Raw genomic sequence first — 26074 nt, forward strand, 5'->3', positions numbered from 1 at the left:
CCCCCTCTCCCCCCCTCTCCCCCCCTCTCCCCCCCTCTCCCCCCCCGCCCCCTCTCTTTCTCTCTCTCCCTGTCTCTCTCTCTCTCTCCGTCTCTCTCCCTTTCTCCCTCCCTTCCCCCTCCCTTTCTCTCTCTCTCCCTGCCTTCTCCCTCCCTCTCTCTCTTTCTTCTCTCTTTCTCCTCTTTCTCTCTCTGTCTCTCCATCAGACTATTTAATCAGTAGTTTTGCTTCACCCTGCATTTTCTCCCATCTTCTCTAGAATTCCTGTGTCCTGTAAACCCAGCTAAGCTTTCCGAAAGCTCTCTGCACTTGGCTCACGTACCCTTTCTGCCTGTGGACAAGGTAGAGCCCTGGCTCTAGCAAAGTCTGCGGTGTATTCATTTTATTTCTGCTCAGCACTTTATGAAAATGAGGCCTCTATTTCAAGAGGCATTCTTAGCATTTAGAAGACGTTGAAATAGAGCCATTAAATAAGTACTTTTCTATGCACTCTGACATTAAAAGCAATAATAAAAACCATTTACCTTAGAGAAATGCACAACATTTTAATTTTTTTTTACACAATTTTGGTGCTGGTAGATGCTCTTTAGCAGTGAGATTGTAAATACTGTTATGCTCTAAGCCTGTTGCATACTGCCATTTATTACAGCTAGATTCGCCTAAGCCTAAAATGTAACTGTAGATTGGCAGGCTGTTTAGAATACCAATTAGATCATCTCTGTGGAGCTGGCAGCTCCGTCCTATTTGTGTGATGATAACTTCTTCATATTAAGTTTGATTTCAGTATTCTAAGGTGATTTTTTTAATATTGCTTGATCAGCTCATTCTATTAACGTCAACAATAACCAAATCTACTTCAGTCCCCAAAGCTGACCAAGGCTGCTATTTAATTAGACGCTTTCCTAAATCGGGCTTAATATTTAATAACTTTGTGAACTGAACTGTTGTGCTTATAGCTTAAATGTCACTCTTCCTGGCTCATTGAGCTCTTTGAATAAACAGACAAGTTGTCCTTGTCAAGTATCATGGCTAGAAATTCTGCTTTTCTAAGGGAGAACCAATGTCAGCCAAGGAAATGGGACTTTCTGTCTGTAAACGTGTGTTGCTGTATGAAAGAGATGTAAATGTGACCGTAAAAATTATTTTTTAGGAAATGGAAAGTCTAAATCTCTCTAGCACAAACCTATTCTTAGCCCATTTCTCTGCTTAAGGACTTGCCTGACACAGTGGAAAAAAAATCGCTGCTACCCTTTTTCCCCTCTTTTCCCTTCCCGTTTTCTTCAGACAGCATCATAGTTCCAGTTCAGTTACAGAAGGAGCAGTGCCACTTCAATGCAAAGCAGGAGAGTTCTGCTTATTTGTGCTCCTGGCAGATATTTCGGATGTTTCTCTCTCTTTCATTTACCTCTATCCGTTTCCCTGAGGTTTTCCTACTCCCTTGGATTGGCTAAAACGAAGGGGTAACGGTGGAAGAAAGTCCTGAAAGCTTTTGTGGCGTTTGGCTGCCATGGGAGAGGCACTTATCAGACATAGCAAGTCTCTCTAGCCCCAGTGACCATCTGCCATTGCCAAGGCACAGCCTTCGCAATGCTGGAGGAGCCCCAGAAAAGGCATTAATGCACAGCAAAGTAATGTCATTTCAGAGCTCGGGGAACAACTAGCTTTTGTCATGCTCCAAGGCAACTGGAAAGCGGTCTTTGCAGATGTGAAATGTCCTCCTCTTCATAGATGTCTCTGCACAGAGTGGTGGGAGGAGGTTACCAGACAACTCAGCAGTCTGTACAAAGTGCTGTTCTGCCACTGGAGTTTTCTGGTGCCAGGGAAGAACCCCTGCGACGACAGGGGACTGATTAGTGGTAGTGTATGCAACGGTTCCTTCTGGGTCGAGCTGCGGGCAGCATCCCCGGGAAACATACGGTCGGTAGCTGCTGCGGTTTTATCCTAGGTGGATATTGGTATTGGGATCGCATACTTTGCTAATCCAGTTGTAAATTGGAGTAAGCTGTTTTGCATTCAGCAACCCTGTGGCAGTTGGTTCTTCGGGATAACTGTTAGTTACTATAAAATACTAAATCTGTTGCCTTTTTCATTGTGAGTATCTGTTTTTGTTTTGGAAGAATGAGGTAATATGATCCCTATATGTTCGCTATATATATATTTTTTAATATATAGGGATATATGCGCATACATATATAGGAAATAAACTGGTTTAATTTGGGGGGGGGGGGGGGGGGAGGTTGTTTTTTTTTTTAGTTTCCAAGTGGCTCTAGACTTCTGTAAAGCCTTCCTTTGCTGGGACCTCTTCCTTCCCCTGTCCAATTATTTTGATGCCAAAATTATTATCGGTCCTTTCTGTGCCTCCTGTGTATCACTTTTGATGAGGTGATCAAGTTCAAGAGTCCAAGTACAGGGTCCAAAATGTGGATGCACCGTTGATTTATGCAATGGCACTGTAAAAGATTATTCTTTCCCTTTTTGCTTCCTTCTAAAAACTTCTCTCTCGTAATGAATACTGAACTGACTGTCTTGATGGATAGTCACCTCCCCTGATTTCTATTTTGAGCGATTTAAAAGTTTAATCAGTAGGAAATTTTAAATTACATTTTCCAATAATGTATTGTCCATGCTGAATTTTATTTTGTGAATTGCTGTGGCTCATCCCTATACTTTCATGGGCCGTCATAAATTTCTTTGTTTCTTGACCCCCTCGCCCTTCTGAGTAAAAGCAAAGGCTTCCTTAAAGTCTTACATCCCTTAGTGGATCCTTAAACGTTTTAATTGTAAAAGGTGTGGGCAGGATTTAGTGGTATATTTTCTTTTTATTAGAGCTCTTTGTTTCCCCTTCACTCAAAGCACCTTTATGCAGCTAATAAATGTTATCCGTGTATGGTTTCTAATACCAGTGCAAAGGCCACTTTTTGATACTTCTGTAGGACCAGCCACGTGACGGGAGCGGCTATGGTGACACTCTGTTCTAGCAGTAAATTCATGACAGCCGTTGTATTTTTCTTCTAATTTTTTTTTTAGTGTGGTAGCTGCTTCGTAAATTTCAGATGAATCCTAGACATGTCAGTGATGAATCTGAAATTCACTTTTTTTCAGGTTGTTTCATTTTTTCTCACCGTGTCGGCTTTGAAAAAACATCGCTTTACCATCATTAAGCCAGGATCACTTGAAAAATGTTCTTCTATCTCCCTCTATGCTGAAGAGTGACATTAAGAGGTTGTTTACTGCTTTTGTGAAGCCTTAGTGTTCTCTTTGGTGGTCCTTCTTATATCTGGGAGAGATTCTTCCTTGGCCTTTTTATTGTTTCTATTTTTGATGATTGTGAAGAAGTGTATCTTAATGTAACTTTTGTCTAAGTTTCCCCCCCCCACCACCTTAAATCTGTTTTCTTAAACCTATTCAACCAAAGATAAATCCTGTGTCTTTGGTTTAGCCAGGAGAGTAATCCCATCTGGGTGCAAAAAAGGAGTGCTGCTTTGGCTGCATTTCTGTTGAAGAGGTTTTCAAAGGTTTAATCGAGCTATTTTTGTTTTGTTCTGCCAATATACCTGCATGCTGAGAGTTGAAACAAGGCCATAGTAAAGGAGCATAAAATGAAAGCCAATTAAAAGTCTAACGCACACATCTTAGGCTATTATTCTGTGTTGCGTTTCAGGCATCATTCCTCATTCAAGCAAGCGTACCCGTTTTCAGCTGATACTTGCCACGCTCCTTTTCGCCATCTCTCTCTACGTTATCTTTGCAGTGGTATCTGACCACTAGAACATTTTGATTCTGTTTTGGGCCCTAGAAGAGCGTAATCCAGGCTTTAGATGTGGCTTGAGCTGTGAATGCAAGAGCCTGAGGATATGCATCCTTGCTGTGTTGTGGTCAGGACTGCTGTATGAGTAGGTACATCTGTGTAAGGCAGCATGCCAAACTAGTGAGTCTTTATGCGTTCCCTGCTAACACGTTCTCTGGGTCAGTGCCAGGCCTTTCTTGTAATTCATAATTTTTTGCTTCCAGTATCCCTTTGGCCTGGAAGCTAGGGGGATGATATGCATGTGTGCACGCGAGCACTCCTTCGTATGAAAAAAATGAAACATTTAAAATCTTTTCAAAGATTTTGGCTTCAATTTTAGTTGAAGATTAGTGCCAGTATGATTTCATTTGACTTTACTGCTTGCCTAGTGAAAGTACATAAGAGGTAAATATATCTCAGACGTGTGTAGCTCATGTGTGCATATGTGCTATTCATAAAATTTTTCATAGTTTGTCGCTTTTTCTTCAAATTGAACAAACGATACTGCCTAGCTGTCGCAACGGATATTAACAGGGATGTGAAGCACGCTGAATTTAGACAGCAACCAAACATGTGGTCATAAGGAAGCTTTCCATGCAGTGAACACACCGATAGTAAGGAGTCTCTACTTTTGGAGAAGAAAATTATGCAAGTGGAAGAACCTTTGAAGGGAAAAATCTTCCCTGAGGAAAAGGAGATCTTTGGAGGTTCTGTCGTTGGCGGTCAGAGAGGGAGAACAGTCTTACCTCCAGGATTTCTGGAAGTTGAGAAGCATGCATAATTAAGATTTGAAAACTCGAGAGTCCTGTTTATGCTAAAATGATCAGGCTTTCAGAGAAATAATACTCTATAGATGTGCTGGGACTGGGTAGAAAGAGTTATGTCATAAAAATACAGAATTGATACACAGAGACCAGGTAGACTTTATTTATTGACCGTTTACAGCCCTAGGACATAACTTAGGATAGCAACATGCAAGAGAAGTTGGCCTTGTCAAAGGGTCTGCTGTGTAATCTTGAAAGGCAGCGTAAGAAGGACTTCTACATAAAATAAAGTGCGGAAAACGAAGGTGTGAACAGCAGAAATCAATAATGTGATTTTTCTCTAGATATTGCAATGTAATTGAAATTCAGTAGTTAAGGAAGATTGTATTTCTCAAGTAGTACTAGAAGAAAGGTGAGGGAGCGTGGGGCGTGTTGTCAGTGTGTCCCTCCTTTGTAAGTGTAAGTTTGAGAGGTTGCTTTACTGAGCAATTCTGAAACAGCTAAAAGATACAGCTGTGGAAACCAGAAAAATGCAAGAGACGTGTTAACGCTGTAATTTAGGCCGAATCTCTTTCAGGACTCCTCTTTCTGTACATACATCCAGGCATATTTTGACTCCCTAAGAGCACACATTGTGAAAAATTCTGGGTAGAGTAACGAACAATATTATATAGTTTGTTTTTCGTCCCGTAAGTGCATGTTTTTTGATGCATCAGAACTTGGCACGCTCTTTGCTATTACAGGTAGCAAAAACCTGTGTACTATTTACCGTAGAGCAGAGCCCAAGACGTGCACAAATAGGGCTTTTCATGGTCCTTCCCTGCCATGGCCACCAGTGGGACTGTTGTCTATTGCCTGTTGTCCCTAACCAGGTAGGAGGCCTGTCAGCCTCCTGTCAGCCACTATCACAGATGTGTAAGCATAAAATTAGAATCGTTAAAGCCCGTCACAGGCAGAGCAGAAAGCGAGATGCAGAGGTTTGCTGCCGGTGACTCGGTTACGGGTACATGATCGTTCAGATAATACCTTTGAAAAACACATCTTAGGCTTCCAAGAATGTAGGTTGCCAGCTGAATATAGGCCTAGGTGCTTTGAGGAATCACTCCCTTGCCCTACTAAATTTTTTGTGTATCCTTGTGTCAAAAGGTTATGAAGCCTTTTCTGGCTGTCATGTATAGTAAACATTTATTTGTCCATTCTTTCCCCTTTGCACTAACATTACCAGTTCAGGTAGACGGGCAGGGACAGTATTACCATGTAGGTGTGGAAGTCTTGCTCTGGTATGGTTTCATACAGTGGCATTTTAGTAAGAGAGATTTTTATGAATACGATTGCTTGGTAAGTTACATCAGTGAAATCCCAGTAGGATTTTCACCATATGGTCCTGTGGCTCCTATCCGAACAGCCGCTGTAAAGCCTATGCTATGTTTGAGATTTTAATGTTGTTTTCTACTAGCGTAGCAATAGCTGTCTGAGGCTCTTTGCATTGGTTACTGTCACTCTGAACTAACGGGGAGGTGAGAAAGGAGAAAAAGGGGCTAGTGGTGGACAAACCCACACTGGGTGGAATATCCTCAACAAAAAAATATTATCAAGGTGGTCCATACAGGATGACTTAAACCTTAGCCAAAAAGGAGGATATAACTGGTTTAATTCAGAAGCAAAAGCAAAGGAAAAGCAAAAGAACTTGGGCATCTTTGGTTGCCTTGATGCAGTTAGACGGGAAGGGGTGAGAGGAGACGGACTTTGGCAAGTAGCTTGTAGAAAATCCCAACGAGAACATACCCTTCGTTTTCTCTTTCCCTGGATCCTGTCCTTCAGAGGAAAACTCACATTTGATTTACTGTCATGTTTAAACAACTGTCAAGGACTTCAGAGAGCTGTGGTGGTTTATATCAAAGCATGGTGAAGTGAAATTGGTTGAATTGCTCAGCTGAATCTCTGGCAAGAACCACCTGATATAATGAAATAACTGAGGGAGTCTTGTAACCTTACAGGTCAATTCAAAACTGAGCTTACACAAAATACCTGGAAGAGAGAGCTAATTCCATATCAGAGCTGCGGCCATTTGCTAAGGGCCCTTGGTGATTCAGTTTCCATAGATAAATACGTGTAGGACTTGAGCTTCCGGCCTTGCTTTGTTTTGACCTAAGGAAAGATCTGAAATCACTCAAACTTAAAAAAAAAAAAAAAAAAAAAAAAATAAGTCTTGGAAGCCTGCATTCATGATTACTCATTTATTCGCGTTACATGCTCCAGCCCATCTGTTCCGTTGTGCTCTGTATGTTCACTAGAGACTTAAAAACATACTACTTAAATACATTAGGAAACCAATGATTACTTTAACCAAACAAAATTACGACTTTTTTTCTTACTGTATCCCTATCCAGAGATGTTTCTTACATCTTATGTTAAGTAAGGTGATTTTACATTCATCATATGCACTGCATGCAGGCATTGGTTTGAATCCCAATTAAGGCTGACATTTAAGGACATCTCTGTGGGTGTGTGCTAAAATAGAACAATATTTGTCCCAAAATTGAGCTAATAGGAGACACTGGTGACTTTTTTTTTTTTTTTTTAAACCTGTGAAAAAAGAACTTTTTTTTAAAGCTCAGAACATGCCTTTTGTTTCAGAACTAGCATAGCTTTCATTTATACGTTTAGTTGAGCAAAGCTGCAAAGTTGCCATTTTGTGACTTGCGATGACTGAAAAACATGGCTTGGCAATCACGCTGTACCTGTTATTCTTACGTGAATGTATGGAACTGGTAATCCACGTCTCCTACAGGATGTATGTCAAATTTCATCAGTTGAGGCAATGGCTTTGGTGTATGATTAATTACTAGTCATATAAGCCTTGCCCAAGCTTATGGTTGGCTATGGCACGCTCCGCTAACCCTCTATTAAAAATGGAAGACACATTAGAGAGGTTTGAAGTAGAGATGAGGTACTGCGAGGAAAGGAAGGAAAAACATTAGAGCTATATTAAGAGGTTGGAAGCCTCCAGGTAAGTGTGACCTAATGCAATACCTGCAGGGAGTAATGACAAGCTCAGGGCTCGTTTGTTTGTGTGTTCATTCGTTTTATGTCCTGCTTCCAGAATTAGTGTAGTTTAGTTTTTGTTATGTTCATGATGCATTTACAGGCAAAGAAAGGAAACTATGCTTTCCTGTGGGATGTGACGGTGGTGGAATATGCCGCGCTGACTGATGACGAGTGCTCGGTGACGGTCATTGGGAACAGCATCAGCAGCAAAGGATACGGGATAGCCCTCCAGCATGGAAGCCCCTACAGAGATCTTTTCTCCCAGAGGTAAAGCAAAACAAAGCTATTTTTCTAGGATTCTTCCCTACAACCAGCAAGGAGTCTTAGTCTTATTAGCTTTGGCGGTGACTGTTTATTGAATGAACTTTGTTCTCTTCCTTCTGTGACAGTAGAGAGGTTATAAGTTGACGCTTCAAGAAAGCTGCTGCTTCTGCTCCATTTGTGTTTGTTTAGGGAGGAGGAAGACGACTGGAAACGGTGTGTGATTTTGCACCTCCAGGCAGCACTGGCTCTGTCAGAAGAAAGTTTGGTGTCCCCAGACCTCGGTATGGGCTAGAGGGGAGATGAAACCTCTCTGGCTCGTACTCTGTTTTGCCTGCTGTGAAACAATGTGCTCTTCCAGGCAGTAAGCATGTAATCATGTTCCAGTTTACTCTCCAGGATGGACAGACAGAGATCCAAATCTTAAATGTAGTGCTTTCTCACAGTAGTACAGGCAAAACATAATTGTTGAATATTGCATGGATAGTAGACTGTGATTTCTGCGGCGGCCATGTAGTGATCTCTAAGCCATCAGCTATCAGTGTCGTTTTATGTCGACATGTAACTGAAGTGAAGACATGCGGTTGTACAGACCTGTGTGGCCTTCGCAGACGGTGCCTGGGTGCAAAGCTCGCAATCAGAGCTGAAGCAACTTTCCCTTTGTCTAACAACTGCTTTATAAGAAGCGGTAAAACACCAGCTGCCGCTGGTCTGGATCCTCATGATAACCAGAGACAAAACTGCCTCAAAAGAAGAGTTGTTAGTAAACAGCAGAAACAGTTGTCAAATCAGACCCAAAATGAATCATTCATAGAAAGAAGGGACACTTCACAAGAGGCAAAACAATGATTAATTAGCAACTGTTAACACAGAAATTCAAGCATGAAGTAACAGCATTAGAGTAAAATCCTTTTGAATAAGCTGCATTTGCTGTAGCTCAAAGCAGAAGTAAAAGAGTCTGTTTCTGCTTAAAGGGATTTGTATTAAGTAGCTCACAAATACCAACATGTTCGGTCTCACGTTATTTTGAAATTGTTGTGGAAGCGCAGTAGTGGAGTGGGTTGAGAGTGTCGTTTGTGGGACCAGCTGTTGCAATGGAGTGTAGCCAGACCGGCTATGACTAAGTGGAATGTGTTGATTTGCCTTGGTAATATTTTTTGCCTTGTAATGGAAGTTTTGACAGTCAGTCTTGTTTCTGAAGTTACCCAGTGACGTCTACCTGCTGCTGTGAACAGACTGTTTTCTGTATGGTAAAAGACAGCAGAAAAGCTGATCCATTTTTTTCCCAGGAGATGCTTTTGGTCTCAAGCTACAGTTGAGTAGAAAATGTTAACCCATGCTGTTACTACCAAAAAGTTCTGTTCACAGAAATACCTGTCCTAGGGAGGTTTGGATGGAGGACATTTGGTATTTGATGTGCAGAAAAAGCAGAGGTATGAAGTTCTAGAACTGTGAATTCTGCCAGTGCCCCCTGACAGTTGACTTACCCAAGGACAGGAAAGCTTGAATACTTACAGTGTTTCAGATAAGAATGCTTTGTGGTGGTGGCGGCGGGTGGTGGGAGGGAGTTTGGAATTCCGGGGCAGTAGATGTGAGAGGTATGCAACGCGCAGAAAAGAAAAATGGCCAAAAAAGTATTGCTGAAGATAATACTTGTGTTTTAAAATTTCTGCAGGATCTTAGAATTGCAAGAAAGCGGAGATTTGGATGTTCTCAAACAGAAGTGGTGGCCACGAATGGGACGTTGTGACCTGAATAGCCATACCAATGCACAGACAGATGGGAAGGCACTCAAGCTTCACAGTTTTGCAGGCGTTTTCTGCATTTTAGCGATAGGCCTTCTTCTTGCATGCTTGGTGGCAGCATTGGAGTTGTGGTGGAACAGCAACCGTTGTCATCAAGAAGCACCGAAAGAGGTCCATAACTTTTATTCTTATCACAATTAAAAGTAGAAAACACAAAATAAAGAGAGAGCAAGTGGAAGTTGGGGGATCTTAGGTGCTCTCGTACAATAAATTTGGCTTATTTTGGTTTGCCATACTAAACTTGGCATATAACTTTTTGGGTGGTTGTTTCTTAAAAAAAAAAAAAAAAAAAAAAAAACACACACACACACAAAGACAAACAAAAACCCACAAAGCCTGTCTTTTGTGCACATGGAACGTGCCAAACTGACAGCCCTGGAGACTAAAGTCCTGTATTTATTTATAGAGAAGATACAGCATGGGCAGCAGCAGTGCAAACTTCCCCACATTGCCCCACCAATGTGCCTCAGCCCTGACCTGGAGAGACCACCTTTAGGGGTAAGAGAGTAGTTCAGAAACATGCCCTTAGCCTCTCTGCTAAGAGTGACAGGGAGGCCAGTCATTGGCACCCAGTTGTGCCAACTCTGGTTGATGTGTTTTTGTGGTGTAAGACCCCATCCATTGCCTGTGAGAACTGTGTCCGTACTGCGCAGGTTATACAGCTGCCAGTGACTGGTAGCCGTTTTTCTTCATGGTTGACCTAGGCTAAGTTTGAAGAGGTACACGAGCAATTAAAAATAAGCAATCTAGTTATTAATTGAACGAACCATATTGCCATGACACTGTTTAAATGCTTCCTTTCTTTTGAGATAAGTTTTATTTCTAAAACTAAGAGCCTCTTTGTAAACTAGTACTAAGTTTACTAAGTAAACTTAGTAAATATGAAATATTTTACCTAGGAAAATACTTCTAAGAATGTCTTGTTTTTACAGACTGCTTGCTGCAGTAGCAAGTAATTGTTAGCCGTGATAAAATGATCAGTCCGTACTCGGATCTGTCTTGCACGAAGCCTGTATATATTTACATAGATTAAGTATTTAACAAACTAACCTCTTGTAATTTTTGAAACACTGGGGCATCTGTAGGTGCTTTCCTCTTGGAACAGATGTTTGTTACAAGCAAATAATAGCAGCGAGCTGCACTACAGCTGGAAAATGGTACATAGCCCATCAATTCCAATCTATGTTTCTCAGGTTGCCAGGAGCATTACAATAATTGACGTACCTATCACCTGTAAGCGGTTCTGGCAAATGGGATCTGAAGAAGAAACATGTTGCAGTCTGTGATGTTGTGAAATATTTATTAGTAAGACTCCACTCTTCTGAGTTCCTGCTTCTCCCGTTTGAATTCATCCATTGAGGGTTCAGTGATAAGCATCTGTGTCGTGTTTGTGGGACGAAGCTGCCAAGTCCCCTGCCTGTGGCTCCACAGCGTGTAATACTGAAAGGGAAACGTTGCTAAAAGGAAGCATGTCTCCGCTGTGCATGGTGCAGCACTCCACAAAGCAGGCGCAGGGAGAGCAGGAGTACACAAGCGTTGCTTATAAGCAAGCTTGCCGAGGAACAGAAACATGTATTGAGTTGTTTGTTATCTTTGGTTGAACACTTGAGCATCTTGCCCTGCTGCCTTGCAGAATTCACTCTTGCTGTAGCTCTGGAGGCCCCTCTCCGCATTAGCATTGCTCAGGCCCAAACCTTGGTAACAGACAGCTCACTTTCTGCTGCAAATGCCTGGCAGGGTAAGGGGCAGGGATGTGGTTTGAAGTGTCCTAGCGCTGCCTGTGCACAAGCATTTGCCTTGCCATGCTTTGTAGTGAGTGCCTTCTCCTCTCTACGCTCAGGGACTCACCCTCGTGCATCTTTGTAGAGTGGGCTGAGAATGTGCCCCAAAGGCAGAGTTACATATACGTAAGGTGACGTAGTCCAGTCACTCTTCTCTTGCGAGGTCTTCTAAATACTCCGTTTCCGTGTCTGAAGAAGGATCTCTCCCCCTGATTTTAAATATTTTCTTTCTTTTGCCTGTCCCTTTTATGTCTCTCTTTAGATCTGTAACAAGGATTAGTACAGATCCCTGGCCTCCCCACCCCTCCTACCATCTGAGGCACTGTTTTTTTTTATCCCCTTCCTCTTCCCCTTCTCCTTTCCCTTCCCCCCCAGTGTGTTCTACATAACGGTCGCTCTTCACATCCTCTTTTGCCATTTTCATGACAAACAATAAAACGCTTTCAAGCTTCCATTTTGTTTAAGCGTACTACAGGTACCCATATGGTAGAGCTGTATTCAGGGAGATCACCTCTGTGTGGGAATGGGTCTGACCTTCAAGCACAGTCAGTGTAGGTGAAGCAAGACAAATGAACCCCAGCACAACACGCATGAGCAGGCTCAGGAAAGGTCAGCCTTGTGGGTGCCGTTGAGAGAGCGGGAACAAAGTCGGTGGCAGTCCTGGAACAAGCAGGTGTTAAAGCTGAAAGAGAAAGTGAGTGTTCCTCACAAAAGGGCAGACGGATGAGGTTCACCAGGGAGAGCCAGTGGAGGAGGCAGGCGTAGGAACGGCATAAGGGCAGGCGGGACTGACCGTAAAGGGGGGGGGGGGGTCCTGGAGAGGGCTGCGTGGTGCGCTGAAAGGCAGGACGCTTTTAGTGTCGCTGGAACAGGTCACAGTAGCTGAAGAGAAGGGTGACCATAAAATATACCTAGGTAAAGTAGTCAACAAGCGTAGCGGATATTTCTTGGTAGAGCAGGTAGCAGAGATACGTACGTACTGATGAGGAAGGAATGAAGTGGGATTGCTGAAGGCTACTGTAATCGAGACAAGAAGTGCAGTTTCAGAAGAGAGCGTTGTATAGATTGATTTTTCAAAATATTTATGGGAACCAAGGTTCAAAAGTTGGGAAAGCACAGGATCCAGGGAAAAGGGGAACGCTGAGTGCAGGAGGACCCCTCTGCCACAACTGCAGGAATCGGGAACAATAACTGAGCTGCGGGGGCCGAAAGTGAAAAGATGTGATTTCAGGAGGATTGTGTTTACGGATAGCTCTTTTCTGCAAGTGTGTATCAGCCAACGTTGCTACAGTAATAATTACAACAGAGCTACAGCATGTATGGCATATACAAAACATGAAAATCTGCCTCTTAGCAGCGTCCGACACTCCATCCAAGTCTTTAGTTCAGTAACAGCTGTAAACTTCAGTCGTGCTGCCGCTGATTTGCTTTTCCTTCTGCTTTTGGGAAGCCTTTGGGAAAACGGTGTTGTGGTATCACCTAAAAATTGTGGATGTTGGAATTTTTTTCTCTTGACCGTTTTCTGCTGTGAAAGGGCTGATTCTCTGGCAGCCTAAGCCTACCAAAGCCTTAGACTTCGGTAGTCACCTCGTGGAAAAATAACAGCATCCTCTATAAATAACCATCATGAGACAGCAGCAGAAAAGGAGGCAGGACTTTGGCAACTGAGACCGTGTCCTGTTAAGAGCTTTCTAAGTCAATTATAGGAAATTATAATGGTTCTAGGATTCAGTGAGGAGCCATCATAAGTTGTGGAGCTCCTGTATAACGTTCTCTTTTGGGCTTGATCCATGCAGTAGGATCATAAACTGCAGGAGGGCCATAAACTGGTCCACCTATGCTCCACCACCAGAGATGCTGGGAAGACAAATGCCCAATCAGAATAGGGCTGGGCAGCCTTACTGACTGCCCAGCCCTATTATGAGAAAGAGAGCAACTTTCGGAGACTGTCACTCTGTGTGTCCAGGGTCCGTGCGAAATCTGCGGCCGTAAGAATGCGCACAGCCTTCATTAGCGTTGGAGAACCGCTTTCAGCTGCGATTAAGGTGTTGATATTTGGCAGGTCCTTCTGTTTTCCTCTTCTACTTTGTATTCCTTTGGCTTTCATGGAGGTCAGCCTGAGGCAATACGTGGAGGTGTTCAAGGACTCAGATCTCTGTTTGGTATAAATTGCAGTTCTTAATTAGGAGGATGAGTGTTAACTATATAACTGGGGTGGGGGGGTGGGGGGGGTGGGGAGATAGGAAACCTGTTTTTAAAATCCTGACAGCAGAACTTGGACTTTGGCATTAATTTGATCTATGTTTGTGGAGTCTATTTACAGGAAAAGTTATATCAAACAGAGACTACTTCCAGTTAGAAGAATATCAAAACCATTTTTTGCATTCTTTGCTTACCGACAGAATTCCCCTGGCCCCCTTCCCCAATTAAAAAGTGATATTGTTTCGACCCATTAAGTCAATTCATGAGGCTAAACCTCCAGGAAAGATGGACTTCCTTTACGTTCCCAAAACACGCTTAGTTGCTTTCGTCTCACAGTTCTGTTGTGCAAGGAGTAGTGAGATTTCTTGCTAGAAGAATGAAGGCTGCATTGCTGCGGGGTTTTTTTTCCCCCAAGACGTTAATATGGGCTATTTTTATTCTATTTGAAGCAGACTTACAGAAATGCTTCTAATGTTTTCTCCTGTAAGACTCTTAATGTGATGCCTTCTAATGCTTCGCTTCATCCTTAACAGATCAAATTAACAAAAGAAAGATTAGCTCCGGTGGCATTAGGAAAATTGTGTATTTGCAATACCATGCCAGGTTCCCCTGTTCGGGCTCATGCTAATAATCTATTAAAGCTAGAAACATAGTTGGTAATGTTTAAATGCCTTTCTTTCGAGTTATTTCAGGGAAATGTACACTGGATCATCTTTTTTGATTAGATTTTCTAAAATGTGTTATCCTCCTCTTCCAATTACTATTAAGCCCAAGCGTCCTATACCCACCGTGAATTTTTGTCAGCTCATACATCTATCTCTATCTCTCTGTGTATTAAAATGTTCAATTTACACAACTGCTATTCAGTTCGCAATACTTGATACCTAATCTTTTGACTCTGAAAAACTTCAGAAATTTGGGGAGTAGTAAAATAAAAAATGAAAATTAATGTTCATTTTGGACTCTCTCTTCAGTCATTCTGTGTTCCTTTTGAATAACTGAGCAATCAGGTAAAGATATTTACAGCTGGTAGCCTAAAAATGTGGAGCTTTGAATAATTGTCTCTGGATGCCTGTATCTTCTTGGTGCCGGTCCTGTGCGTTTATTCCATGATTTCAGTAAAGTCAAATATAATTTGGGTCATTTAACTGCCAAGGGCTTTCCCACGTCGTCAGGTTGTTGCTGTCTTTTATTTCATTTGACAGACTAAAAGACAGTTTTCAGACGTTCATTGTCATTATGATCCAGGATAGCTGCTTGCTGTAATGGACTGAGCAGCATCTTCTCTGCTTTATCAGCTATGTTTTACTGCACTTCACTGTTCCCCTTGAAGATTATTACTCCTGACTTCTCTTCAGAGCTGCTAGGAAATGACTCCCCTATTCGTCCACATACTGTACTCCAAGACAACGAAAGCTTAGAAGCAAAGATAAAATATCATATTACTCGTGAAGAAAAACATCGAGTGTCTGTAATTTTCACTATGCCCAAGTTGTACTCGCTAAAAACAGATTAACGGGCAACCTCATGTCAGGGAAGATGAGTCCCTTTAGAATGTATGGAATGATTTATGTGCTGGGAACTGATACTTACTGCATCTTCCATAAAAGAGGAGATTGATCCATTTATTGTTAATGCAGATGTAGAAAGACAATGTTAAAATGATCTCACATTCTTGTTTTGATTCTTTCTTAGCTTGATTAATTTGGATTATAAATCAGAACTGTATTTTCTCCAAATAGACTGTACAGCCCCTAGCGGTGAGAGTGTCTCAGCAACTGCACCCCGTTGGTTTTGTGATTTTTGTATTGCATGGAGATTTAGGTTTTTTTACAGGATAAGAAATGGCATCATTTCCCACCCGCTGAATTGCTACTAGTCATTGCCTTATAACTTGTTTCTCCATTAACTCCACTCCTAAGAGTGGAGTTGGATCTGTCAAATCACGTATTTACCGTTCTTTAACATTCACAGTCTTTGCAGCTTTGTTTAACTTCCTGATCGTTCTGCAAAACCTTTCTGCCCAAAAGCTGCTCTTCACTTCTCTGTTTCACTTTTTCCTTTTTTTCCTTCTCTTTTTTTTTTTTTTTTTTTTTTTTAATGATTCAAAGATTACTCGGGTAGCGTCCAGAGAGGTAACAGACTTGCATATCAGTAACATAGTCTTACCATTATTGTTCTCCTGCTGCACCCAGTAAAATAATTTGTGGATGTTGTTAAAATTCAGAGAATCTAAACTCTGCGATACTTTCTAACTCTACAGTAGACAGTGGGAGGTAGCAAGATTCCACCAAAAATTGTTGCACGTACCTTGGCAAGTATGCAGGTTGAAAGACAGAAAACCTGCATCTCTGCCCAGGGCAGCCTTTATATGATCTGCCTTAAGTTCCCCTGTTTCCATTTTGATGATGCACAAATTCCAGCCTACCTCAACAATCTGTACTTGCGGCTTTAGCCGTCTGAGAGTTACCCATTAGGCCTCGTCTTTGGCTTTAGAAGACTGTGAAAGCCAGTGTACCTCAGAAGTGGAAATAGGAGCTAAGAGATATGAATCCAATGGAACAAACTTTGTCCCTGCTAAGAATTGTGATCTGCACTGCTTTCCGCCTCACTGCAGTTCTCCAGCCAGATCCTAGTCCATGGCAGTCAAGGCCCTTCTGCATCTTCCGCTTGGTGTCAGCAATGTTGTTTTTGATTATTAAAGAGTCTCCTGCTTACACCATTATTTTTACTTTCCTTGTCGTCTTTTCCTTTGTCGTTTCATTTACCTTGTTTCCTTTATGTTGCTATTTTTTTTTATCGGGCAATTTGATTTCCCCTGGGGTGGTTCCTTTTGAATGTGAAAGGAAACGTGAGATCATCAAACTGATATTTTATTTTCCCTTCATTGCATGTCCTCTCTATTTATCTTGGGTTTTTTAATTATTTTTTCTGTATTTTATGGCATGTCTCAAGTCTTTGTACATTTTTTGCTCAGTTGCATATGAATGATCATTTGTTTGTACCGCTGTATTGTATTCTTGTTTTCTAAGAATAAATAAAGTTTTCTGGGGAAAATAAATAAGCCAACATTGGCAAGATAATGCATTTTAATGCCATTCAGAAATTCAGTTTCAAACCAACTTTGGATATGATAAGCTGAGAAACGTCTTTTAACCGGCATCTTTAAATCAGCAAAAACAGTGCTAGGAATCAGTCATCCCAGAGTGCAAAGTTGTTGTTGATGTTGCTGGATGACAAAGTACAAATGGGAAGAATCAGTTACAGAAGGAAGAGGAGGATATATGATTCGCCTTGCACAGAAACTAGCAATAGCTGAAGGGCATCTAAACTAACTCAATGTTGGCTTTTTACATGAGTGAAGAAACAGGATTTTCTCCTTAGAAGTCCCTAAGGGTGAAGCAGATAGGCTGTAACATCTGGTCACAGATAGCGTGCTCATCCAGAACCCACTGAAATCAGTGAAGTCTTGCTATTGATCACCCCAGATATTTAGGTCAAGGCTCTAACGGATTTAAAAATGACATGTCATCCTCAAGGTTAACGGCACCGGGCCCAGGCCTCTGCTAGCCAAAGCAGTACTGAAGCGTTCCCGTTCAGTTCCAGCATATTTCCCTAGGTGCAAGGAAGGGATTTTTGTGTCTGGCTTAATTTTTCTCAGAGACATGTAAGGAAACCATGCTAATAGGATTCTTAAGGATATGATCTGGACTTACGTAGCATGAATTGCAGGAAAAAAAAAAAAAAAAACTGAACGGAAATAAGCAGTAAAAAAAAAAGACAGTTGTAGTGCAGAGAACCCTGAAAGAAAACAGCCTGTTTAAAGCTCCAGTTTGGTAATGAATTTAAGCACTTGAATAAGTTGCATTACATGACCTGTCCCAGAGAACTTCTGTGGTTACTCATGTGCTTGGCATGAGTGTGTGTATTTTACCGAATTGGAGCCTTAATGTGCCTAAATTCTTGTAGATTCTTCACAAAATGTTCACGGAGCTCATGTTTGTATAGATTTTGTCAGCCCACAGTGGTATTTTAAAGTTGATTTTTTGAGGGGGGGGTATCGAATGTTCAGCAATAATGAAATCATACGTTTCAGTAAAAGTTTAAAATAAAAAACATAAACGTGACTCTTTTCTCCAGATTTTTGTTTGAGTTCTTGTGCTTTTTAAAGTTCTCGAGGCCTTGATCCAACTAAACGTTCAAGCCTGCACATTAAATGAAGAAAGAGTTTGATCCTGACCGCACTTAAATCACTTAAAAAACGGCCGTTCATTTTAATGGTTTAGCATCAAAATGTAGTTACTTTGAAACCAGCACACATAAAGAAAGCACAACCCCAAAGCTACTTGTGTAGTGAAGTGATTTGGTGAATGGATCTACAGTTTCTCTGCAGCAAAAACTGTTTCGGACACATAAGATGGTATAGTTTACGTTTAAACAGCTTCTTTTCAAAGGTGTTGACTGTATCTCATCCTGGAAAAAAAAAGATGATTAGTAATTTGCCATGCAATAGTATTAACTAGCAATTTGTACATGTTTTTATCCCTTGCATTTAAATCATTTTATAATACCTGAAATAAGCTATGCTTCCTGTTCTCAATATTAGCAAAATATTGCAGAATCCCAGGTACTAATATTGTGGAAAATAGATCCATTCTTCTGTAAAATTGGAATATTTCCCCTTGATTATTTTAAGTTCAGAACTGTATTTGTAACCACATTTGTAGACCAAATCCGATTTACTCAGTACGGGAAGTACTGTTTTTCAGAAGTGTTCCGTATCTAGCCGTTCTCTCCTGGGAAACTGGTGGCCAGGTTTTCAATATGCTGAACTATTTTAATGCTTTCGCCGCTGCTTTTCTCAAGCCGCAACAGGAGCTCGGGCCGTTTCCTAAGTGCAGCCCCAAAGGAGGATGCTGAAACCTTTTGAAAATTCAGTTTTTAATGGAAACATTTATGGCTAATGGGCAGGAGTAATAGTTTTCTGAGGCTTTCACGTAGCCGAAGCGAGTGGAGAAGAGAGGCTATGCAAGGCAACTACTAGTGGACAAGGAACAGGCCGTAGGAGCATCACCTTGGGCGTCCTGTGCCAGCTCGCTTTGTGCTCCTGACGTCATAGGAAAAATGAGATGTTTGAGATTTGGGTTTGAATAAGCTGGAAGGGTGAAGGAGGAGAATGATAGAGCAATCTGTTACGCCTGATGCTCCACTGGAGTGAATCAGACCATTAAAGTGTAGCACTGCTTTGCTTGGGGCTCAGTAGAGTGAAAAATTTGTGTCCCTTATGGACTAGACAACAATTCAGAATTTGAAAGCTGTTGAAAGCAATGTAAAGAATCCCGTTCCTTTTAGTGAGTTTTGGAACAGAACCTTACTGAATTTCATCTTCACTTTGTCAAAGAATAACCTGTACTCTGCCAGGGTCCTTTCAGATGTTACAAGTGAATTCTGAAAGCAGCGTCCTCTTCAGTATGGGGCTGTCCTATTCAGCCCTGCAGTGGCTACAATTTACTATTTCAGACAAGAAATTCAAGAAGGTTATTTGTCAAAATGTTTTTATATTAGAAAGAGTGAAATACTAAGTACGGTATTAGCCTCACTGTTTTGATCCTTCTTTTTCTCCCCTCGTTTTCTTTGCCCTTTCTATCTGGAGATGGCCACTGATGTGAGGCTGGGCCTCAGAAGCCTGGTGAGAATTTCTAATGAACGTACAGATAACTGGTTTGTTGAAAACGCCTGCACAGGTTAATCCTTGCTAGTTTTCTCCTGCTCTCCTCTCCCTCTGCCCTGGAAATGCCCTGGAACCTAGCAGCCTTCGTGGCGTTGTGAATGCCTGTGACTATAGGAGATGCAGTGCGTACACAGTGAAGGTTTCCCTGTGTGCAAGCTCTCCCTTTTCCTGAGCGAGTCCCTTTCCAGAGACGTTGGCATGCTCATCAAACGCCATTCATCTGATACTGCATTTCGCTGCTTGTGTTGGAAAATGTTGCTGTGCATTGTCCTACTGTCCTCTTTCTTTTAACCTCATGAAAGCTGTGGAAACATTTGTGTAACATGAACCAGTCGTTCATTTTCTTTGTGGTTGAGTTGCCAGCATCTGATGCTTGTGAACCAAGGTTGGTAGGCGTTCTGAAGCCTCAGTACCGCGGCATGAGGTTGAATGCCCCGTCTGGTAATGAGTGACAAACAAGGATACTAATGCCTCTTACCTTGTGGGTTTGAGTCTGCTGTTGGTTGTGAAGACCAGCCTGTGTTTCCCTGTGATTGCACTTAGCATGTGGGTTATGTTGAACGTGGGAGTAGATCACTGCAAGTGACTGAGGGGCAGGCTGTGCTGCCTGCCATCACCTAATTTCCCGCTGATGCCGTGTGTCCTGCATATTTATTCGCACAGCGCTGTATCATGAGGATACAGCTGGAGAGAAAAAAGGAAAAAAGGATGCTAAATTGGTTTACATTGGTATGCTTCAAAGGCCTGGTGGTGAACTTGTTCCCTGGGCCTGTCCTGGCGAAGCTTGCAGGCCTGGAGAGCGGGACGGTCTTTGGAATTAGATTCCCAGCTAGCTGTGACCTCAGGTTAGAATAAATTGACCTGGGAAAGGGGGACAAGGCAAGTGTGGGAAGATGAGGACTACTTCAGGAAACTCCCTGCTACTGTAGCAGTTCATAAAGTCAGTGTCACTCTGTTGATCTTTGGCTTTTTTGCAGTAACTTCTTGTCTTTACAAATCACGGGCATTTTCTGGCTGTGGGAGGGTGGGAGACAACTTTGGCAATGTATTTGAAAGGATTTTTTTTATCACATTGACATAATCTTTGCAGTATGCTTTTACTTCTCACTTTTTTTCAGATTTACTTTTGCTTAGGAGGAAAAGAATATTAATATCTCTTCATAAAAAAATTCCTGCTCTCTGGGGAAGGGGAGAGCACCGCATAGTGAATAAGGTGGCCTTTTGTACATAGTTTCCAATGAGTTTTCTTTTTTTTTTTTTGAAGAATACACATGCATTGAAATTGATACACTGCAAAAAACGTATTTTCTTTTATCCATGCAGTTGGATAACCGTCCACTAACCAATGTCAGTCTCAATGTGTTCTTCTAACAGCTATATTATGGATGATAGCTTAGTTAATAGCTAATTTAAAATACATGGTATTGTTTCCACTTATGAGAACAGAAGCTTGATTGCAGAGTTGGGCCTATTTATAAAAGTAGTTTTTCAAGTGGACTCTAGAGGCGCGCACCTACTTATTTTTAATAAGATACTGTTACGGTCACACTGGCGTCTAGTAGAGTACACTCAAAAACCACTCAGTAAATTTTAGGAAACAGTAAGTGCTATTTGACGAGGTTAGTTGCCTGTGTTGAATTAGTGGCAGCAAACATGCATCATCACTGCATCTGTTGACACATCTGTCTGCACATCACTGCGTTGTCCACTGCAGGATCTCTAGAATAATAAGCGTGGCAAACTGATTCGTATTAAAAAGGGGTTACTTGTGTTAATATAACACAGTGCTATGTTGTTGTTTTCCGGTGCGTCCGTTAGGTATATCATCATTGATTTTTCTTCCTGAGCAAGCCAGTTAACGTCTGCTTTTGCCACTCTGTGAGAGCATCCTGGAATAAATTAGAATTACAGCTTTGCATATGCAGGAGCTGAAAGTAACGATAATGAGCCTGGATGCATTCAGGATTTCAAAATAAGTCTTTTCTTAAGCAAATGTACATATGGAGAGCTGTCCCTCCTGCATTTCTCCTTAACAAACAATGTAGAAGCCGAAAACGGCTGAAACACTGCAGACAGACCTTGGGAGCTGCGGGGTGCTCTCTGTTCCCACGTGAATGGAGAAGAAACTAGTCTGGGGATGCCTGAGCGTGAAAACTATCTGTTAACATCTAATTGCTTTGCTTTGTTTTTTAATTATGCGGTTTGTCCGTTTGAGCGTGAACGTGCCTCAGAGGCGCTTCACGCATCCCATCGTTTTGTCTCTCATAACCATTGATACTTCTCTTTCTGAAAGCGTGTATGAGTTAAGAGGTGTTAGTACGCAGATGTGGTGCTGAGGAGCAGAGGGTCTGGCCTGCGTCCTGGTCGAGGAACGTCTGTCCGAGCCTGGGGCTTGATGCAGATTTTGAACGCCTGTCCTGATCACAGGATTGTCTTTACTTACTTTTCTTGAATAAGTCTTTCACAGGATGAAAACGTAGTGTTAACTTTTACCTCGTTTTCGTTTCGTTCTCTGAAAGATTGTCCTTCGTATTGTCACCCAAACCAGAAATGCTCCATGATTGATGAATAAGACTCCGAAAGACCTCAGGTATATTTTTCTGCATGTCTCCTGAGGCTTATTAAGAACCACGTTAACAGACTTTTAATACTTGGCCCAGCTATCTGTATCTGACCAGGAGGTATCAGCACATTGACAGTAGTCCCTCCGTGCACGTGGCTGTCTGCCCATTCTGGCTACGTTTCTGAATTTTCAGGGCTTGGTATTTAGTGTCAGGATCATGAGTGTTTTTCTTCTCCTCTGGTCTAGTGTGACTTTTTGTATGCATTGGATGCAGATGCAGTTTTTGTCGGTTTTTGTCACAGTTTCAGCATCAGACTTTCTGCAGGTACCCGATCCTTCTGCGGGGTCTGTCTCCTTTTCCGGACTTACTAAAACGGCTTCATCAGCTGGTAATGTCTTTACCTGTCTTTTGAAGTGGCTTCTCTTGAACTTTCTGTGATAAGATGAGAGAAATCTTGAGCAAGAAAAGGAGGCCACCGTAGTGTCTTTAAGGAAAACGTTTTCTTCTCAAGCCTTCCGTTTGAAACCTCCCAGGCATGGCGTGCCTGGAGCGCGTTTGTGTTACCTGTGGTTGTGATGACCTGGGCGATTTCTGGCCAGCAGCAGCCAGCAGCTCCTCTGCAGCACTCAGGGAGTCATTGCTCAAATTTGACAACATTAACGGGCTCCGAATCTCCCAGGTAGTTTCATATTCTTCCACTCTTGATAGCCAGCACGTGTGTTTCGTAGAGCCCGCCGTCAAAAGTCAAAAAGTAAACTAGAAAAAATGTTGATTACTCTTTAAATCATCCTATCTGCTTTTCTATCTGACCGTAATTTCTCCCCACAGGATTAACCTAGCTAGCCCTGAACGGAGTCACTGCTTCTTGCGCTGGCTCTCAGGCGGAGTTAGTCGTTCCTGGACAATTCGGGAAAGTGCTCTGCAGATCCGTGGAAATGTGGTTGTGACTGAGCACTTGTGCTGCCAGTCAGAGGCCGCTGAGCGTGTCTTTCGTGATCACAAATCTGCCTTTCGTTTGCCCTTACAGAGCTCAAACTCACTGGGGAAGAATGACATTTAGATTGCTATATGTGAATGAGATAATTTCCTGACCAGAAGCAATGTTTGCTTAGTTGTTTTCCTTAGGCTTGAGGAGGATAAGCCTGTGTTTATAATTCATTTTCCTTGCACGTGATATTTTTCCTTCCCTTCACTGATTAATTTCTTCAACTGATCTATTTGCAGTATGACATTAATATTGAAAATGAAGTTACGAAGGCAGTCAGGGAAAAATAGTTGATCTCCTTCTGGCAACCCAGGCACATACATTTGTCTAATGCAGCAAAATGTGAAAAATGAAGTTGAATTGGCCTAGCACATCAGAGACGTGACATATTGCAACGTTACCTGAGTTTTGCATATCGAGTATAAGAAAGGAAGAGAGAAAACCTTCATAGTTCTCCTGTCGCAGAGAATGAAGCATTAAGTTTAGAGCTGATTCTGTCTGTTGAGGAAACTGGCATGGAGCGAGAGCCGGACACCTGCGTGAAGCAAAGCAGTGAGGCGTCCCCGGGCAGCTGTGCCGCGGGCCGGGGAAGCCTCTGCGCTGCCGAACCTGCCGCCAGCCTCGCTGGTGCTGCTGCCCTTGCCCGCGCCGCAGCCGGGGCCAGGCCTGGGCCTCTGCCCTTGCCGAGCCCAAACGCCCCACACGTCCCTTTGGGAGGGGACCCCGCTGCTGGCACTGCCCCGCTGAGCCGTCGTCGGCACGCGGGGCCTTCCCAGTCACGCTCCCCAATAGTCGCTGCTGTTCGTTACTTACCAGCAATTCTTAATTTAGGATTTAAAGTTATTAGCGTTCCTTGGCGAAATTATTTATTTTTTAAAAGCGCTAATCTGTATTTATTTATTACTTTCAATTTAGTGTTTCTTGCCAAAGAGAAATGAACACAAAAATAGAGAATTAAGCAGCAGACGCAGTGTCAGAAAGCTTGAAATGCTGCATTACCATTTCACAAACCTCAGGAAATGCAAAAAAAAAGGCTCATATTTAATGAGAATTACAGAACTAAAAATGAAGGAGGCTGCTGAGGTGACAAGGAGGCAACACAGGAAGCAGCTTCTAAGGTTTATGTGTCTGGCTTTGTTAGCAGTTAACCCTTTCTGCTTACCTTGTTTCTTTTCAGTAGCACGTGTTTTGTTACAGAATTTTCCAGGATACCAATAAAGGAAAAAGATCAGGTTTACAAAATTTAGAAATTCCTCAGGCTCCAGTTGTAGAACCAAAAATTTCTGAAAAGTCCATAAAACTGTCACTAAACCTGTGGTCCTGGCAGTGGTAGGACGCAAGGTGGTCTTCTGGTAGGTAAGGAAAAACTAACCTTTTCAAATGTTTATGATTTTTATCTTACATTTTTAAAAGACATTAGAAAAATCATTCATTCAGCGTGAAGACAATTTTGTGCTAAGCTTGACATTTTGTTTTTTAGGTGTTCTTCATTCAATAAGACAAAGAAAAAGGGAAGAACCTTTAAAAATGTGTTTTTATTATTCCTCAGAGACAGAATTGTTTTCCTTAACCTTTACAAACATTTTCTTTTAACATGAGAAAGAAGGAATAATGTGAACGTCCGGGCTCTTGGAAGCCAGTAAAAAAAAAGTCTCTCATTTTAATAAGGCCAGAAGGTTGTTCTTAACACAGAATTTTTCAAAGAACGGGAGGTGTGCAAACGAAATCCCCGCTGCCCCTCCTAAAAAAAATCCCAAGCATTTATTTCTCTCCTTATTCATAAAGTGTTTTCTGATTTACAGAATGTGATGACTGCGTGCAGGAGTTAGGTTTTTCTTTCTCTTGATAGTGAAAACTTTTGCACAATTCAAATGAAAGTATAGATTGTGAAACATAAGCACCTGCAAATCCACTGCATTTCTGAGAAAGGCAGCTGAAGGCACGGGTGGTGCGTTGCAGGAAGGGACAGCAACCCTCACTAGGCCACTGGAAGGGACAGTTGTTCAGACTGTGTGATCTTGAGCAACCCTCCTTCTCTGAGTCAGGCGATGTCTGCTAAGAGTATGCCATCTGTGGCTCTTCACGTTTATGTCTTAACAGAACTAAGGTAGATATATAGCGAGGATGAATTCCATCCTTGGCATTTTATGACCTTTTGAGCACAGATGCTCCAAATGAAGGGTACCCTTCGTTCACAAATGCGTTTTTCCTCTGCAAACAATGCAGATAATAACTGCATGCTGCAAGTACTGAAACTGTACTGGTCCCACTGGGTTGGCTAGTTATCCCAGTCACTTTATTTTTGTTCCTGTAGCAAAGCAGCCTGGAATGCACTGAGGATGAGTTTGCAGTCAAAAAATAGAAACAAATAAAATGTTGATGTGCCTTTTCACTTGAAGTGATCTGATGGAAGTATTAGCGTTAAATAAAAGCTAGCAGAGCTCAGGAAAACACAAATGAGTCATGAACGTTTCTCCAAAGTCTTATTCAGGGAAATTCGTTCTCCTAGTATCTGCTTAGTTCTAACCTGAGTTCTCTATGTTTTCCTTTCTGTATAGTAGTGCTTAGCCAGAGTGCTTAGCCAAACTAGCGTGTAAATTCAAGCATTTAAATCAAAGCTGGCTGCACCTTGGACTTGCACAGAAAAGGGAGAGGAGCCCTGGGCACCTAAAGAAGAATCATATGGGCTTCGTGGAGTTAGCTTTCTTGGACGTGATGTCGTCACACGCTGCCATAGCAGAAGGTTGCAGAGGAGCGAAATATTGCCACAAAGCTTTTATTGGTGGACAGCTGAGGAAAACCAGTAGTTACTGTCCAAGCTGTTAGGCAAAATGAACTTGTCCATGTAAGTAGAGCTGTTGTCCTCGCCTGGGAATAATTTAGGAACGCTTCCCACGCTTGCCCCGCAGCCCACAGTTTTATTTCATGGAAGAGAAACAAACAAAATCTATGAATTAAATCCATGTAATCCTCTGGCCTTTATAGCACAAATCCTTAATTTACTAACTGTATACAGAGTTTATGAAAGAGCCTCTGCCTTATCTTTGGCTTAATGCATTGTCACAGTTACTGGACGAAGAGGCTGATAATTCAGGTATGACTGTTGTTAAAAAGGGCTGTGAGCTAACGTAGTTGCAGTAGCTATC

At 42.1% G+C, this 26074-nt stretch overlaps 1 protein-coding gene across 7 annotated transcripts in view; it reads left to right on the forward strand.

Annotated features, from left to right (window-relative positions):
- Positions 1–26074, forward strand: part of GRID1 (glutamate ionotropic receptor delta type subunit 1) — a 605033-nt gene that overhangs the window by 575235 nt on the left and 3724 nt on the right. For 4 of the 7 annotated variants that reach the window (XM_068950711.1, XM_068950709.1, XM_068950710.1 and 1 more), the window contains 2 exons: positions 7700–7866; positions 9536–9776. In XM_068950711.1, coding sequence (XP_068806812.1) covers positions 7700–7866; positions 9536–9776 — 408 coding nt within the window. Of the gene's footprint in view, positions 1–7699; positions 7867–9535; positions 9777–10071; positions 10164–10858; positions 13672–26074 lie in introns of those variants that run through there. The other 3 variants (XM_068950715.1, XM_068950713.1, XM_068950714.1) reach the window with 2 other exon arrangements.

Source organism: Struthio camelus, chromosome 7 (genome assembly GCF_040807025.1).
Source record: "Struthio camelus isolate bStrCam1 chromosome 7, bStrCam1.hap1, whole genome shotgun sequence".
Classification (NCBI taxonomy): domain Eukaryota; kingdom Metazoa; phylum Chordata; class Aves; order Struthioniformes; family Struthionidae; genus Struthio; species Struthio camelus.